Source organism: Hipposideros armiger, unplaced genomic scaffold (genome assembly GCF_001890085.2).
Source record: "Hipposideros armiger isolate ML-2016 unplaced genomic scaffold, ASM189008v1 scaffold_107, whole genome shotgun sequence".
Taxonomy (NCBI): Eukaryota; Metazoa; Chordata; class Mammalia; order Chiroptera; family Hipposideridae; genus Hipposideros; species Hipposideros armiger.
The window spans coordinates 2063771-2082433 of NW_017731457.1; the positions used below are offsets into that span (position 1 = coordinate 2063771).

The 18663-nt window shown below is 38.6% G+C and overlaps 1 protein-coding gene across 1 annotated transcript in view; it reads right to left on the bottom strand.

Moving 5' to 3' along the window:
• LOC109385022 (nuclear envelope pore membrane protein POM 121C-like) overlaps positions 1-15757 on the bottom strand; it is a 32856-nt gene extending 17099 nt beyond the window's left edge. The window contains exons 1-5 of the mRNA XM_019646860.1: positions 15088-15757; positions 13970-14185; positions 13507-13665; positions 11189-11269; positions 8938-9109 (exon numbers count right to left, since the gene is read on the bottom strand). Coding sequence (XP_019502405.1) covers positions 8938-9109; positions 11189-11269; positions 13507-13665; positions 13970-14185; positions 15088-15662 — 1203 coding nt within the window. The 5' untranslated portion in view covers positions 15663-15757. The remainder of the gene's footprint in view (positions 1-8937; positions 9110-11188; positions 11270-13506; positions 13666-13969; positions 14186-15087) is intronic.
• Between the last annotated feature and the right edge of the window lie 2906 nt (positions 15758-18663).

The window sequence follows — 18663 nt, forward strand, 5'->3', positions numbered from 1 at the left end:
AAAAAAAAATCAACATTGTTAAAATGACCATATTATCTAAAACAATATACAATTGATTTAATGCAATCAAAATCCCAATGGCATTTTTAATAGAAGTAGAACAAAAAAATCCTCAAATTTGTAGGAACCACAAAAGGGCCCCAAATAGCCAAAGCAATCCTGAGGAAAGAAAAACAAAGCCAGCGGTATCACACTTTCTGACCTCAAACTATACTACAATGCCACAATAATAAAAATAGCATGGTATTAGCAGAAAAAAAGACACAGGGACCAATGGAACAGAGCTGATAGCCTAGAAATAAACCCACACATACCAGAGGGGCCAAAAAAATGTATACACATGACTTGTATTCATCTTTTGTTATCTGTACATGAGGCTGGACAATTAAGTTCGTGAATTTGTTGCAACAATGTTGCTAACCTTTTTTGATATCAAAGGGATTATTAATTATGAATTTGTATCAACTGGACAAACGATTACCCAAGTTTACTATTTGGAAGTACTGAAAAGACTGCATGAAAAAGTTATGATGACCTGAACTTTTCGCCAACAATTCATGGCTCTTGCATCATGACAATGCACCAGCTCACATGGCACTGTCTGTGAGGGAGTTTTTAGTCAGTAAACAAATAACTGTATTGGAACACCCTCCCTACTCACCTGATCTGGCCCCCAATGACTTCTTTTTTTACCCAAAGATAAAGGAAATATTGAAAAGGAAGACATCTGGATGACATTCAGGACATCAAGGGAAATAAGACGACAGCTCTGATGATCATTCCAGAGAGAGAGTTCCAAAACTGCTTTGAAGGGTAGACTATGCACGGGTGTCGGTGCACAGCTTCCCAAGGGGAGTACTTCGAAGGTGACTGTAGTGATATTCAGCAATGAGGTGAGTAGCACTTTTTCAGGATGAGTTTGCGAACTTAATTGTCAGTCCTCGTAGGTTGAGTATTACAATTTTAATACAGTTTTTTTCCTTTCCTAAAATGTGTATACATTTTTTGGGCACCCTCTGTATATGGGCATCTAAATTTTGACAGAAGAACCAAAAACATGAACATACAATGGAGAAAGACAGCAGATTTCACAAAGCTGAAAGAAATTCATAAACTAGGAAACAGAAGAACTGAAGTTTGGGGAGACAAAATGATGGGAAATACAAAAAGAGATACACATGAGACACAACATGTCCTGGAATACCAGTGAGGTAAGAAAACAGGGTAGAACAATATCTGAATCGATAATGGCTGAGAGTTTTTCAAAGCCACCAAAAGACATCAGGCCACACAACAAATTCCAAGGAAGATAAACCACAACTGAGCACTTCGTAATAAAATTTCTTTTCAAGTGAAGTTGAAACACTTATCAAAACAAAACATGTGCTGGGCTATAAAGCAAATTTCAAAACATTTCAAGGATTGATAGGAGTATATCCTGTGACCTAGCATACTTAAACTAAAAACCAGTAACAAAACAGTAACTAGAAAATTCCTAATTGCTTAGAAATTAAGCAATTTCCTTCCTTCCTTCTTCCCTCTCTCCCTCCCTTCTTTCCTTCCTTCCTCCCTCCCCCCTTTCTCTCCCTTCCTATTTGTTTTTACAGTACAAACAGCCTTTATTAATTGCAACCGGATGTGAAATAGGAGGGGATCTTACAGTTCTGGCTTCTGGGGCAGTTTCAAAGACTTAGTCGTAGTCCTCAAAAAGAGCAATGCCCTTCTAAATAACCCATGAGTCAAAGAAGAAATCACAATGGAAATTAGAAAATATTTTGAACTGAATGAAAATGAAAAATACTTCTATTTCAAAACTGTAGGATGCAGCTAAAGTTGAGTTTATAGGAAATGTGTAAGTTTAAAAGCATATATTAGAAAAGGATGGGGGGAAAAAACAAACCCAGGATCTAAGAATCCATATTAAAAAGTCAGAAAGAAATCCTAGCAAATCAAACATGAAGAAAAAAGAAGGAAATATTATCTACAAGGGCAGGAATTAAAGAAATAGAAAAACATAGTAGAGTGGGTCCTAAAATTGGTTCTTTGACAATATAACCTTGGAAAAAGAATTTCCTTAATCCAATAAAGGATATCTACAAAAAAAACTCTGTATAAAATGTCACATGTAACATGAAAGGTGGAAAGTACACCCTCTAAAATTAGAAAAAACAAGACCAGGATGTTTGCTATCACCTCTGTTCAATATTATACTGGAGTCTTAGCCAACTGCAATAAGACAAACAAATAATATAAGGGTTGGAAAAAAAGGGAAAAAAACTGCTATTATTATAGACAACATGATGTACATACAAAAATCCTAAAGAATATACAGGTACATATTCAGAATTAAGAAAATTTTCTAAATATCTGAATACCAAAACAGGTGTATTTCTATACATCAGTAACAATCAAACTTCTAGTATACTATTTATAATAGCATCAAAAACATATGCCTAGGAATAAATTTAATAAAGATATGTAAAGCACTACAGAGAAGTTAAAGATGATGTAAATAAATGAAGGATATACCAAGTTCATGGACTGAAAGATTCAATATTGTAAAAATGTCAATTCTCTCCAAAACAATTGGTAAAGGCAATCCCAATCAATATCTCAGCAAGTTTTTTTTTATTTGGTAGAAATCGACAAATTGATTCTAAAATTATATAGAAATGCAAAGGGCTAAGATCCAAGAACATTTTTGAAGAGAAATGAGAAAGTTGGATGACTTATTCTACTACATATCAAACTTTATGTAGCACAGGGTGGGGAAAAAAAAACAGGCACAAGGGTAGAAAAATAGACCAATGGAACAGAACAGAATCTAGAAATAGATCCACATATATATGGACACTTAAATTATGACAAAGGTGGTGCTGCAGAACTGAGGGAAAGGATGGTTCTTTCAATAAATATTGCCAAGTCAAATTGGTATTTATATGGAAAAACACTCATTTGACCCCTAGCTCTGTACACAAAACTCAATTTCAGGGGGACTATAAATGTGAAATGAAAAATAATAAAGCTTCTAGACAGCAGCATAAGAAAATATTATCATGACTTTAAGTAAGCAAAAATGTCCTCAACGGTTCACAAAATATACTAACCATAAGTGAAAAGATTATAAGAGTGAAATGGTGAGCCAGCATAGGACACTTATTTGTTGCAATACGTATAATTCACAGAGAGCTTGTATCTAGAAAATATAAAGAACTTATATAAAATAAAAAATTTAAAAAAACCTAATGGAAAAGAGCCAATAAACTTGAACAGGCACTTCATAAAAAAGGATGTACAAATGGCCAGTGAACAGTTCACACCTCTTTCTCATTAATAACCAGGGAAACAAAAATTGAACCACAATGAACTACTACTTCACACCCACTGGAATGAGTAACTGAAGAGACTGGCAACAATGAAGTGTTAGGGAGGTTGTGTAACGGCAGGAACAAAATTTCGTACTGTATTGGAAGGAGTGTCAACTGAAACATCACTTCAAAAAATTGTTCAACATCTACTAAAACTGAACATGCACATACTTTATGTATGTGCACCAAAAGACTCATACAAGAATGTCTATAGTAGCATTATTATAGCTCCAAACTGAAAACCCAAACATCCAATGGTAGAATTCATTGTGGTATATTAATCATGGAACAATATACAGCAATGAAAATGAAAGACCTACTACTACATGCAACAACATGGATGAATCTCACAAGTAAAATACTGGGTGAGACACACCAAACACACAAAAAAGCATTTTCTGTGTTTCCATTTATACAGAGTTCAAAAACAGGAAAAAACATAAATAGTGCTAATATTCAGAAAGGAAGGAGGAAGGGGTAGACTGGGAGTGGGTATGAGAGGGGCTTGTGGGTGTTGAAAATGATTTATTACTTGACATGTGGGTGGTTACATGGAGCTATACACTTGTGATATTTTTCTGCACATTATACTCTAATTTTTAAAAGCCATTAAAAAAGAGATTACATGACATGGGCTGTTATACAATAAATAATGATTTAAAAAGATGCAAAAGAGCACATATGCTATGATCTCATTTGTGTAAACCAATTTAAAATTCTGTATATTATCAGTGTTTGCTCACACAGTAGGAATGTTAATAATAGGCATGGAGATAAAATGGAGATGGGTATAGCCAAGGCAGGGGTATTTTACTTCACCTAAAATTTTTTTTTTGATACCAGGAAAGATAATACTTGTAGCACATGTTACAAATTCCAACAAGTAGAGTGAGTATACAGTAAAAAGTTTCCATTCTATCTCAGTAGGTTATTACCAATTTCTAATATATCCTGTCAGAATTATTCTATGCACATTAAAAGATTAAAGAAATCAGTAGCACAAATGATCAAGGACATACACAGAGTTCTGCACCTTTTTTTTTTATGTTTTTGAGATCATTCACATGAGTGCCTAGTAAGCTGCCTTATTCTTTTTAACAGTTACACCGTATTTAAACTTATGTTTAAATTACTACTGTAAGTTAGTTATTCAACCAGCTCCCTGAAAAGGTACATATACGTTGTTTCCAAGCTTCTGGTATTAAAATAATGCTAAAATCAACATCCTTGTGTATGTCTCTGAGCAGACCTGCTGGATCAAAGGGCACATGCATTTCCAATGCTGATAATTACTGCCACACTGCCCCCTAGAGAACTGTACCAACTGACACTCCCACCAGCAATGCACGAGAAACCTGTTTTTGCAAATACTTCTACAGTTTCTATTGTACATTTACATCTTTAGTTCGCTTGGAATATGTTTCTCTAATATATAAAAAGCTGCTCACACTTATTCAAAAGAGACACAAATTAAATACTATTCCTCACCTATCAAACTGGTAAAACCCCAAAACTATGACAACCTAATCTGCTGGTGAGACTGGAGAAATGGTCCCTCTCATACAAAGCTGATAGGAATGTTAAAATGGTACACACTTAAAGAGAGGAAATGAACAATATCTAGCAGAATTACCCACACATTTAACCTCTAACCGGGGAACCTATTTTCTAGGAATCTATCCCAGAAGTATAATGGCCAAAGTATGAAATGACTTAGTAACTAAAGTATTATTTGCAGCACTATCTGTAATAGCAGAAGACTGAAACAACCCAATGTTTATCAACAGAGAATAAGAGTCACTATGCAGTTATTAAAAAAAAGAAAAAGATGAATGTCTATATACTGCTATGGATTGGCCTCTAGTGCAGAATAAGTGAAAAAAAGCAAGGCTCATACTTGTAATATGTTACTACCTTAAATATTAGAAGGTGGAGGTTTACATACAGATAGACACTGATTTGCACAGTTAAAAAAAAACAACGAAAGGATAAACAAAGAGTAAAAATGGAGAGGAAGGGAAAATGTAGAGCGGAAACAGATGAAAACTGGACTTCTCTGAGTGTATCTTGCTCTATTACATGTTCTTCAGAACAATTTAAGTATTTTACATAATTAGAAACAAACTAAATAAAAAACACAGAAATCCCTAAAACATTAAAACATAGTTAACAAATTAACCATACTACAGTTGACTCCCACTAGCCTTACTACATACAGTTTGAACTGTGTGGGTCTACTTATTTTTTCAATAAATATAGTACAGCTGGCCCTCCGTATTTGTGGTTTCGCATCCATGGATTCAACCAACTATGGAATGAAGGTAGTATAATTTCAATCCAGATATGGAGGGTTAACTAAAGTTATATGTGGATTTTCAACTGTGTGGGGGTCTGCATCCCTAACCCCCATGTTGTTTAAGGGTCAACAGTATGTATCAAGTTGGTGGTATAACCAACTGAGAACAATCATTTCACATTATTTCAAAACATATGTTTTGATTCTATATCCCCGGTATCCATAGAGGAATATATACTAATGACAAAATGAATCATAAATAATTCTTAAACTGATTTTGTAAGTCTTACTGTTAATGACATTGATAGTTACTTTGAAATTGTGTATATTAAGATCAATTAAATAAGTAATTATGAACCAACTTTTTTGTGTAAAAATACATAAAAATATAAAACCAAAGAAATTATGTAAAATATTCTGTAATCCTAAATTTGAAATATTGATACAAACTAACAATTTAGTCCTTTATTATTATTTGTTTTTTGGTTGGCAAACAGTGTTTTTTTCCAGGACCCTTCAGCTCCAAGTCAAGTAGTTGTTTCAATCTAGTTGTGGAAGGTGCAGCTCCGTGGCCCATGTAGAGATTGAACCGGCAACCTTGGTGTTATGAGCACTGCACTCTAACCAACTGAGCTAACAGGCTGCCCCTAGAGTCCTTTTTCTAGAAGATATGTGTATTTTAACTGTCCTAGAATCTAGATTGTAGTCTATAAATATCATTTCCAACTGAAAAGAAACCAAGGCTATTTGAAGAAATAGCCAACTTCAATCTGGGTTGGAAATGTACAAGATGGATTTGTTTTTGGCCAAAAAGCTAGGAAGCTATCAAAGACCACTGGGGTCAAAACAAAAGAATACAAGAGCCAATTTGAAAGGTCTCCCACTGGTCAAAGCTGGAAAATTCTGTGCATTGAAAAGAATAACTATAATGTATTGAGGATCATAAAATGCTTATAAAAATTGAGAAGTTCATAAAGATTATTACCAACAACAGCAAAATCCTCACTGGCCACCTTTAGGGTTAGCTATGGCATCAATGTCTTCTTCTTATCCTGTCATTCCTATAGTTAGGGCATGTTCTTCTACATAGAATTTTGGTTAATAAATGTAGAGGGAAAGACAGAATTAGAGTGTCACCATTTTGTAACCTAATAAAACAATGGACCGAGGCAAAGATGATAAATGGCTGCTAAAACCTTCAGATGAAAAGCTCATATGAAAATTAAAATGAACATATGAACGTATGAGACTATCAGAATACTTGAACCCAGTGATCAATATTAACATCACAAAAGGGAGGCAACCAGACATCATGTGCTCCTGATGTAATGCGATAGGAAATACAAATGACCACCTACACCATAATCTGCCAAAATAATTGACCTTGAATCTAATCAAGCCTCAGGATCCAACTACCCGTTTACAGGAAAAACAGGGGAATACAGCAAGTGTTAAAATGACACTGTGACAATGCAAACTAAATTCAGAATGTGGGAAATCCTAGAGAACAAAATAACCCAGATTTTTCAAAAGCACAAAATAAAGAGAAGCAATAGCATTATAGATTAAAAGAGCCTCAGAGACATATGAACCAAATGTAATGAATTAATTTTTGGTCCCTGAAACAAAGTAACTTTACTAAAAAGACCAACCAAGTGGCTCAGTTGGTTAAGAGTTGGCTTGGGAGAGTGAGCTCTGAGCAGCAGGGCCACCGGTTCGGTTCCCATATGGGACAGTGACGCTGAGCCCTCTACAGCTAAGATGGTGAACAACAGCTCGACTTGGAGCTGGGCTGCAGTGGGGTTGCAGTGGGCTGCCGTGAGCTACTGTGAGCGGCTGGCAGCTGGCAAGAGCCGCCATGAGCCGCTGTGAGCAGCCATCCAATGGCGGCGACCGACTGCCTCAGCCGAGAAGAGTGCAATCATCATAATACCAACATGAGCCAGTGAAACGATGTCCTCCACAACTAGACTAAGAACCAAAGGACAGCAGCTTGTCTGTTTCCCTCCCCCAATTCCCCAATAAAATCTTCAACAAAAAAATTAAATAAATAAATAAATGAATGAAAAGACAGTTTGTGGGAATAAGGGCAATTTGAACATAAAGTGATATTAACTAATACAAAATAATTATTGTTGTTGAAGAAGAATAATAGTATAGTGGCTATTAATGTTAAAAAATCTTTAAAGAAACACTGAGGTACTTCTATAGGTGAAATGACATGTTTGCAGTTTACTTTAAAACACAAGAACAAAACCAAAAATGTGGGGTTATTGATCGAACAGGACTGACAAAATGCTGTTAACCACTGATGCTACATGGAGGTTCATCACTGTATTTTCTTTCCTTGTATGTACATTTGAAATTTGACATAACAAAAAGGTTTAAAAAACAGGAATAATGGGTCTACTTCACAGGCTCGTTGTGATGATTACATGAGGAAATGTACATAAAGTGCCTAACATAGAATAAGTGCTCAAGGTAAAGGTTATTATTACCCTGTTCTTTGCATTCTCACAACTGCTCTGGCTTAGGCCATCATCTTGCATTTATATTACTATGAGAGCCTTCTGGACTGCTTAATTTCAAAATCTCAAAATCTCTCTCCTCTAAAATCTTCCTCCGCACACTTTTTTTCCCTAATACTATGTAACTGGGTACCCACTTATTGACAGGCATTGTAAAGGGCACTTTTCAAACATTACCTTTAATCTTTACAATAATCCTTCAGAGATGAGAGAAAGACTTAAGTGATTTACCTGCCAAAGGCCCTATAGCTACTAACTGTCAGAGCCAAAAAATTGAACCCAAGTTTGTCTGGTAGCAAAGTCTGCTCTGTTCTCTATGTTATATGACATCCTCTTTCTAAAAAAGAATTACAATTACTTCTTATTTCTAAACCTCCCACTAAATTTGCAATGCCTGTAGGGTAAATTGCTTTTATGACCCAATATAACCCAGACTCAATCTACCTTCTCTGTTCAATTAACACCATTTACTGAATTATTCATCCTTTGTGCATTTATCTGCAATAATGGTTCTGTCTTGTATAAGGTTTCCATACACACACACACACATACACACACACACTGGTTTACTTTATGCGTTTTCTATTCTGTTCCATTGGCCTATAGTTACCATTCAAGGATTTGTACCTTCTGTTAGTTTAGAGGTAGTCCCAATACCTGACAGATAGAGGTGGTTAGTAAACACTGGCTAATCAATTAATTAATGCTAGGAACCCATTTTGCTCATGCCAAAAGAAGAATGTACCTGAGAGACACCTCGAGTAGAACTGTATGAACTAGTAATGGCATTGCGGCTGGAGCTAGGAATGCCACCTGTATACGTGCTGGTCATGGAGCTCATAGAAGAGGTGCGGGATCTCTTATTTAAGTGGTCATCTGAGCTCTGGGAATTGAGACCTCTCTTCAGAGACCCAGGCCTAATAAAAGAGAAAAAGACAGTTAGATGTGCTACTGAAGGCAACATTCTTTTAAGGCTTTATCCATGGCCACAAAATCTTTCTTAAACTTAGTAGAAAAGGATAATGCTCTTAATTTTATTGTTAACAATTCAACTAAATATACCTGACAAAGTAAAAAAGGAAAAGCCAAATATTTAAAAAATTAAATGTATGATTCCACTTACGTTATACTCTACAAAATGCATACTAATCTATAGTGACAGAAAGCAGATCATGCATGTCTGGGGGTGGGGGCAAGATTGAAGGGACACAGGAAACTTTTGGAGGTGACTGTTATGTTTATTACCTTGACTGTGATAATGGTTTCACAGGTATATACATGTCAAAAATTATCAGGGCCAGCCGAGTGGCGTGATGGTTAAGAACTGGCTTGGGACGCCAGAGGGCCCCGGTTCGGATCCCACATATGAGGGCCAGTGACACTGCCCTCCACAGCTAAGATGCTGAACAACAGCTCAACCTGGAGCTGGGTTGCTGTGAGTCGCTGGCGACGGGCGTAGGCTGCAGCCCCTGTGGCAGTGGGTTGCCATGGGCTACCATGTGTAGCCAGCAGCCAGCGTGAGCGGCCAGCAGCCGCAGTGAGCGGCCGTCCAGAAGCCGGCGACTGATCTGCCTCGCCCGGAAGAGCGCAATGATGGTGCCAACTTGGGCCAGTGAAGCAACGTCCTCCACAACTAGACTGAAGAACAAAACGACAGCAACTTGTCTGTTCCCCTTACCCCAATTCCCCAGCATTGTTCCCATCCCCCCAATTCCCCAATAAAATTAAAAAAATAATAATAATAATTATCAAATTGTATACACTTTATCCATTTTTTTTTTTTAAGCTGAGCCATCCTGCCACCTGTTGGCAGCTCAGCAGCTGCTCAGCTCGGGCCGGGACTCGAACCGCTGTTGCTCAGAGCTCAAACTCTTGAGCGAGCTCTTAACCAACTGAGCCACTCGGCCGGCCCAAATTGTATACACTTTAAAGAGACAGTTTATTACATGTCAACTAACCCTCAATAAAGCTGTGAAATAAAATCAGTTCAGAGGAATCATTTTTTTCTAAGCTTCCGACTGAAACAAAAATTCTCCATATATCCTTCCTGTAGAATAGTCATCTGACCTCTGTTACCATACAGACAACTACCTCCTGGAGTGATGAATGTCAAAAGTGGACCAGTTTATTCTTATATTGGATGAAAACAGTTTCTCTAACTTTCACTCATGGATCCTATTTGGAGCTGTACCAAGCAAGCTGTTATCCTTTTCACGCCACAGGCCTTCAGTTTTTTTGGAGATCATTATCCTGCCCGCCTTCATTTCCTTATTCCCCTTGAGATTTTTCTCCTCTGGGCTAGTACTTATGAGTAGTATACCTTCAAAACCCTTCACCCACCATCACCACCCCTTAACATCTTAGTTGATTCACTTGGAATGAATTTTAGTTTGTGTGTATCCTCTCTTACAGTGTTGGGACAATCACAAGCCAAACACAACACTCCATGGACAATCTGAGCAGAATTAAGGAAAGCAGGACTACCGCTTACCTACCTCATTCTCGTCTTTGTTCTTCTATCAGCACAGACTAGGGGCACATTAGCTTTTTTGGCAGCCACATTATACAGCTAGCTCAAATTAAGAAGGTAAGCTACCCTAAGTCTTTTCCCACATGTTTCTGAGCCACTTTTCCTCCCATCCATTTACTTCTCAAATGTAGAAATTTAACTTTTATCTTAAATTTCACACTGTTGCTTTTTATCCATTGTGTAAACCTTGTGATCTTTCTATTTACATACGTGGTTACTAAATACAGTAATATCTTGGTTTGTGAGCGTAATTCATTCCGGAAACAAACTACTCGTATTGCAAGACATCGCTCGTTAGAGAGTTACTGTGGCAAGTTACTCAAAATGTCCCTCTCTGATTTCAAAGATCTGAACTTGAACAAATAAAGCAATGCAAAAAGCAAAGAGGAAAATCTATAGGACAATAACTCTGACAATGCCCTTTTACTAAATGGTATGTACGTCAACCAGATGGATTCTCACTTACTTAGGCACAAAAGCAGCAGGAACTCCATTGGCCACCATGGGCTCAAATGCTGAATGTCCACTTCCAGTGCTATCATGGCGCCTGTGATAAATAAAAAAACTCTCAATTAAATGAAATAACTTTTCTTCCTTAAAGCATATTTTCTTATTCCTGGGACTTTCTACTATTTCTATGGAGCATAGGTTTAATGCTAGAGAAGAAAAAGGTTGCTTCAAATCCCAAATTCCAAAAGAAAAATTTATTCTAAGATTGTTTTGGCAATAAGTATGAAAATACAGATCCTCAAATAACATCTTTTTGTTTAACGTTGTTTTGTTATAATGTTGATGAGATGCCATAGGAACTTAACTCTTATTTATATCACTTAGCCTAACAGAAAATTGGTTTTGTCGTTATATGCTGTCAGTTTCCAAGAATCTATCGACGATGTTAAGTGATGACTTACTCTACTTCAAGACCGTTGGAACTATTCCGGTGTATTAATTATTATGATAAAAGATTTATCACCCTACCATCCACATATTAGAAACAAAAAAATCTTTAGGGACTAATCCACACATCCCATAGTGCTCTAGAGGTTAATATGGCAAATCTGTGAGGGGAAAACTTTATATCTCACATATAAGAAGGGCTTATGTGTGATGTACATAATCACTGCTTATTCCAATTATGGGAACAATACAGAATCCTCAGTTATAGGCTTACTAGGGCTAAGTAAAATTACCACCCTGAAGAACATGAAAAACCTTTTGGACCATAAGAATAGTTGTTTCCTCTCCTATCTCCAACCCTCTGCCTCCTGCTACTGCTGCTTAGCTAGCTGATATTAGCTCAAGTTACTCATTTGTAAATCCTATCTCTAGTCATCATTACCTGATCTTCCTATGTTATAAAAATATACTTGCATTAGTTAGTACTTCCCTACTTAATTTTGTTATCTACAGCATCAAAGATAGTCAACTCTGAACCTGTGAGATATGAACAATCTGATCTAGGTAATGGGAACAATGGTTATATTTTCTTCTTTCCTTTTTTTTTTTTTTTTAAAAGATTTATTGGGGAATTGGGGAAGGGGAACAGTGTTGGGGAATTGGGGAAGGGGAACAGCCAAGTTGTTGTCCTTCAATCTTAGTTGTGGAGGGTCCAGCTAGCGCAGCTCCAAGTCCAGTTGCCATCTGGCTGCCCGTTGGCAGCTTGCAGCCGCACAGCTCAAGGTGCCATGTTCAATCTTAGTTGCGGGTGGGCATAGCCCACCATCCCATGTGGAAGTCGAACCAGCAACCTTGTTGTTAGGAGCACATGCTCTCACCAGCTGAGTCATCCTGCCACCTGTTGGCAGCTCAGCTAGGGTATAGCTCACTGGCCCATTTGGGAATCGAACCGGTGACCCTGTTGCTCAGAGCTCGCACTCTTAACCAACTGAGCCACTTGGCCGGCCCCCTATGATTATATTTTTAAATGTGGGGTACTGTTTCCTCAGAGAGCCCTGCCTTGGCCACTTATGTAAAGAAGCCCCCTTCTCATTACCCTCTGTTATATCACCCTGTTTTTAAATCTCTATATACTTACCATCTATAATTACCTTGTTTATTTCATTATCCCCTACCCTTTTTTGTCTCTCCCCCTCAAATAAGTCCCATGAGGACTTTGTCTTGTTCACTGCTCTATCCACAGTACCTGGAATAGGCTCTGGCATATTGTGGTTGCTCAATTTGTTGTATTAAAAAATAAGTGGAATCCTTAACTGATTCCTTGGAAAATCACAAGCAATTCTGCATTCTAATTAGTGACTTCAACCTCCTCTCTTTCCAAGCTTAGGAAACAGACTCCTTGCTCCATTTTCATATAGTTATTGAAAACCAATGAATGTAGTTGGTTTTACTCTCGTTACTGATAAAACTACCATATTCTATTTTCTTTTCCAAGCATTCCCTCTCAGCCCAATTATGACATTTAAACTGGTGGTTTAAATAATTGAACAACACAAAATTGTGAGGGAAAGCCTTTGAGCATTCTCTCAAAAACAGAATTTAACACATTTGTATAAAAAGTATGAGGCAACAAGACTAATAGTTGTTGGCTTATTTCTAGTACTTATGGAAAAGGTAAATTATAACATTTATCTAACCTGTGCCTTAGCCTGAGATGAATAGCATTAAAACCCTTGTTACCAAGCTCTTCCATGAAAGCCAAAGACCTACTAAGGCTCACAAACTGGAGCTGGCCTCTATATCTTTATAAGAATAAGCTGTATTTCAACAAATTACCGGAGTCTACATAGGAGGCTTTTTTTTTTAGTACTCTGCTAGGCCTGTTACCTTCTTTTATTTTCCTGGCCATCAGCGAATATTTGTTCTTCCTCCTCCACTGTTCTTTTCTTCTTCTCTTTGAGGGCATTCAGTACAGTCTCTTTTGCACATGGGTCTGGAGCATTACTTGATGGTGAGGACAGTGTTGAGCTGATTAACTGCTCTGGCCTGCAATGAAAGACAAGATTCTAGCATTAAGATATTTTAAGTACCACGTCATACAGCACAGACTTCAGTCACTAGAAATCAGAAGCTAGTCAACAAGCAAAAGTGTAACTTATACATTCATAGAAAATGCCCTTGGCAATTAAAGCTACAGTCTAAGGCAAAAAACAAGAGAATAAAAAACGGTTCAACAACTAGAACTTGGGATTTCTCATTTAAATAAGCAAGTACAGGTACTTTTTGTTTTTTTGCTTTATAGTTTTCTTGTCAGAGGAACGACCATCGAAGAATAAACAATAATACTCACACTGGAAAATGAGTCAATTTGCGATCGGGAGGAGCAATCCTCACTGTTACTGGGCTGCACACCATTTTGGAATTACGAGCAGATAGCACAGTCTTCTTGTGACAACCATTCCAGCACACTGTGGGAAGTACCCCCAGAAGGGAATACTGGGCCTGCTGGATTGGATATCGTCTTCGAGGTGTTATTAGAAACCGATTTGATAAAGTCCCACAATCCCTGTGGAGAATGGGAGACATGTTATGGAACTAAAAAAGCTTCAAAGAATGTCAGAAAATTTAACTGACTGAAGAACCATGTGAGTTCAGACATTTTCCAGAGAGCTTAAAGCTCTAAGCAACACAGAACACAGTATTTTTATGGCACTTTACCCCCATTCCATTTAAGGGCAGAGAGTAGCAGCTGCTTAACAGCTGCCACTACAATGGGCTTCAACAATTTGAGAGGGAAATTGAAAACCTTGCCCACACCAAGTAAAACTACGATGGAAGAAGAGTGAGCGTTAGGACATGCAGGGAGGAACTTTTCAAGAATCCTTCAATCTTTTATGCTAAGTCATCAGTAATATATGCCAAAAGTCAAACGTTCTTAACATCTAAATGTTCATCTTCTCAACTAAATGTACTTATCAAGAACCTAAGACATTCGCTAAATTTATGTACTTTCTGGTATCTCTGTCACTGGGACTAAATGAAAAAGGTCTCTTTCATTTGATTTTATCAATCAAGTTTTATCAATGGACAAAGTGTTTCCTAGGAACACCTATTTGAACTCAGCTGACAGAATTTCTCTTATCGGTTCAAAGAAAAAATATAACAAAACATACTATATGGCCTGAAATAGGGATATTTTGGTGTTAAGGAATATTTTGCTAAATCTATACTGTACTAAAATTCAGACAATTTTAAGAATTGCAAGGAAGGGAACAGCTACAGCCACATCTCATTCCAAAGGTTAAAGGGGGGTGCAGGAGGTTGACACGCACTAAGTTGTTTTAAAGAGGACAAAACAATACAGAATCCACTTTTGACTTAATGAAAAAGAAAATCGGATTTAAAAGTTAAGTCCTCAATTCAAAGCCAGTGGATAGAGGAGGGATGGGAAAGATGAGAATATCTTACCTATGGGAGGGCCTCCTGGAGGGTGGGAGAAGGGGGTTAGGGAGAGAAGGGTGAATGTGGTCAACGCGACGGGGCGAGTGAGCCGGGGGCGAGTGAGCCAGCGGCGAGGAGCGGGCCGGCGGGTGGCGGCCAGGCCTCTCCCGCAGGTTCCTGGCCTCCAGGGCCGCGGCAAGCGGTGGAGGGCCGGGCTTGCCGAGGTAACTGCCCATTAGGAGCAGTTCAGCATGGTCGGGTCCTTCCAGGAGGGTCCGCGGCTCAAGGAGGTTTCCGTTTACCGTTGACTTGGCCGGAGGTGAGGTCAGCAGCGTTCGCTGACGCCGCGCGTTCCGAACCAGCGAGGAGAAGGCGGGCGAAGCTCGGGGCTTGTGGCTCACTCCCCACCAGGCCGCGGTAGCCCCCACGGCCAGCCAGGCCAGCGCAGCCGCCGCCGGGACCAGGTACAGCACGAGGCCGAGCAGCGATAGGCCGAGGAGCGCCGCCCCACCGCAGCCCCAGCCCCGGCCCCGGCCGTCCCTGACACTCGCTATCGGCCGCCGCCGCTCGCCTCCTCCAGGCACCGCGGCCGCCGGAGACATTGCGGCTCCGCGCCGCGGAGAAGACTTAAATATCCCAGCGTGCACCGCGCCGCGCGGGCGTCACCGCGCGCTGGCTGCGTCACTGCTCCCGCGACTCGGACGAGCTAGGGGAAATGCTGTTCCGCAACGCAATAGCCGCGGCCCAATTGCTAAAATGCGGTCTCGCTGGAAACCGCGTTCTGATTCTCGAGGCCTCCTGCGTCTCCACCCGCACAACACCCATCCAGAGGTGAGCCTGTGAAGAATCGGGTTAAAAATAATAGCTCCGGAAAGCGACTACTCACGTAATGTTAAATCCATGGTATCTTCTAGGGGACTAAACTCTCCAGAAGAGGTTGTTATCAGGCACTTTCCGTGATTGCTACCAGAGGTTATGTATGAGGTTTTTACAGTTACCCTGTTTTCTACCAAAGTATGGACAACTAAAGGGAGTTTACGTAAACAACAGTGAAAAGCAAGACCAACCCAAACCAACCACCCCTGTTAAATGTGGATCTAGTTCTAATAAATTCCCGATCAAATTGTGGATCAAACCTGGAGCTGCAATTTAAGTTTAAGTTTCTGCAATACAAGTTGATAAAGTGGGACAATTATCTACCAAATTTCACATCATGATCCAGGATCGATTTTGAGGATTTGTGATCAATTTACCTATGCTGAATTTGCTGATCTGAGAAGATTAGTGGTTGTCTAGGTCGGGGTGGAGGGGTGGGGGGTGGGAATGGAGAGTGTCCGCTAAAGAGTAGAGTTTTCTTTTGGGGGGAACAAAAATGTTTTAGAATTAGATTGTGCTTCACAACCCTGTGAATTGTATCTTAATAAAACTGTTTTACGAAACAAACTTGGTGGTCTGCCAATTCAGACTTGGGTCTAGCTCAGCTTCCTCGGCCATTCATTCATTGATTTATTCATTCCGTTTTTGATATACACTAAAGACCTTCATGGAGGAAAGGCAGGTTCTCTGATCTCTAGAAATCCTCAGTTTAGTAGGATAGAAAGATATGTAAATAGACAGTTACAATTCAGTGTGGTAAGTGTGATGATAGAGGCATGAAAAGAGAAGGAATGATAAAGGGAAAGATGGGCTGGGAGGTGCTCCTTGAGATGAGAGAACTGGTTAAAGCAGGCTCAAGGCAGGTGAAGGAGCATTGTACAAAAGCACAGGAGATGGGAAGGAGTATGATACAAGAATTTTCAAATAGTTCAATATGGCTGGAGATTAGGATGTTTGGGGGGAAATAGGGAGGTTGGAAAGATAGCAGGGCTCAGTAAAAATGCTTCTAGAGCATTGGAAAGCTGAGAAAAGCAGTTCCTTTTCTCCCCAACTCATTACTAGGGCAATACTGCTTCTATCTGTTTAATATATTGTAACTTATTTCACATAAGACTTCCTTTGAAAAGAAAAGGGGATGGGCTGTGTTGCTGAAGAAAAAATCATCAGTATCAGTGGACTAGTGGGACAATAGCCCAAGCTGCAGCAAGTTAAACTGTGGATGGAAGATGAGGAAATGGAGACAGTGACTGTAGACTTCCCATTCAAGAAACTTGGATAATAAGGGAAGAAGAAAGGTCTAACTCAGCTAGGGTCCTTGAAATTATCGTATATTATTGGAGTTCAGAGGAGCTAGACGTAAAAGATGTCAGTGTACAGATGCTGTGAGACTAAGTACGATTACTTGGGAATTAATGTAGAAAGAGTTCCATCGCCTGAGCCTTGGGGCACCCCTGTGTTTAGAGGTCAGAAAGCACAAATCATTTAGTAAAACATAGACAAATATAACTACATTAAAATTTAACACTTCTGTATAGGAAGTCAACATATTCATAAGCAGCTAAAAGACAAGCCAGTTGGGAAAACAAATCTAACTCACATAACCAAAAAAGGATTAGTAACTAGAATTTATAAGGAATTCCTAAGAATCAAGAACAAAAAGATGGAATATAATTAATAATGTAAATATTTTGTAGGGTGTCAGATGGTCACATGTCTTGTTAGGGAGACCACTTCATGGACAGTGCAGAGGCTTGACCACTGTACTGTACACCTGAAGCTGATGTTGAATAATATTATGTTAACTATAATTTTATATATACATATATAGTCACGAGATGTAGAGTATAATGTGGGAGTGGAGTCAGTGGAATTGTAATAGATATGTATGATGTCTGGGGGGCGGAGTGGGATGGTGGATTGGGGAAGAGATGGTGTCACTTTGTGAGGGGTAAAAAGTATAACTATTGCACTGTTTTGTACACCTGAAACTAAAAAAAAAAAAGATTAACCAATTGTAAAAAAGGACAAGTAATAAAAAATGCTATTTACTAACTAGGAAACCCAAATAGCCAATAATAAATATATAAATACGTATATGTATATATGGGTATGTATGGGTATGTACATACACACACACACACACATATATATATATATGTATTTAATCTCACTAGTGATTAGGAAAGGTTTATTGTGGTAACAAGATATCATTTTGCATTCACTTTCACAAGTAGAAAATTTAATAGTTCAACAGATCAAATTTTGGCAAGGATGTGGCATAAATGGAACTCATGCTGTTTGTGGATATGTAGAACAGTATAATTTGGAGAGCAAATTGGCAATATCTAATAAGGTTGAAGAAATATATATTTTGTAACCCTGCAATTCCATTTCTGGGCACAAAGATAGTTATTACAGCATCATTTGTATTACTGACAATTTGAACACACCTAAATATCTAATGTCAACCAGCACAAGAATGGATGAAAAGAGGTATAATTCATATAACAAAATACTCTAAAAGCAAATGAAAACTAACAACCTTTTCAGCCATGATTAAGTGATGCCAGACTAGTCCTCCTACCATAAACAACTATAAAAGTGGGAAAAAAATTATTAGGCAATTACTTTCAGGCAGAGGATAACAGGAAGCACAACTGATCCCTCAGAGGAAATTCATGGGGTGAGCCCCCAAAATCACCTCACTCCTCTACCTGGGGACAATTT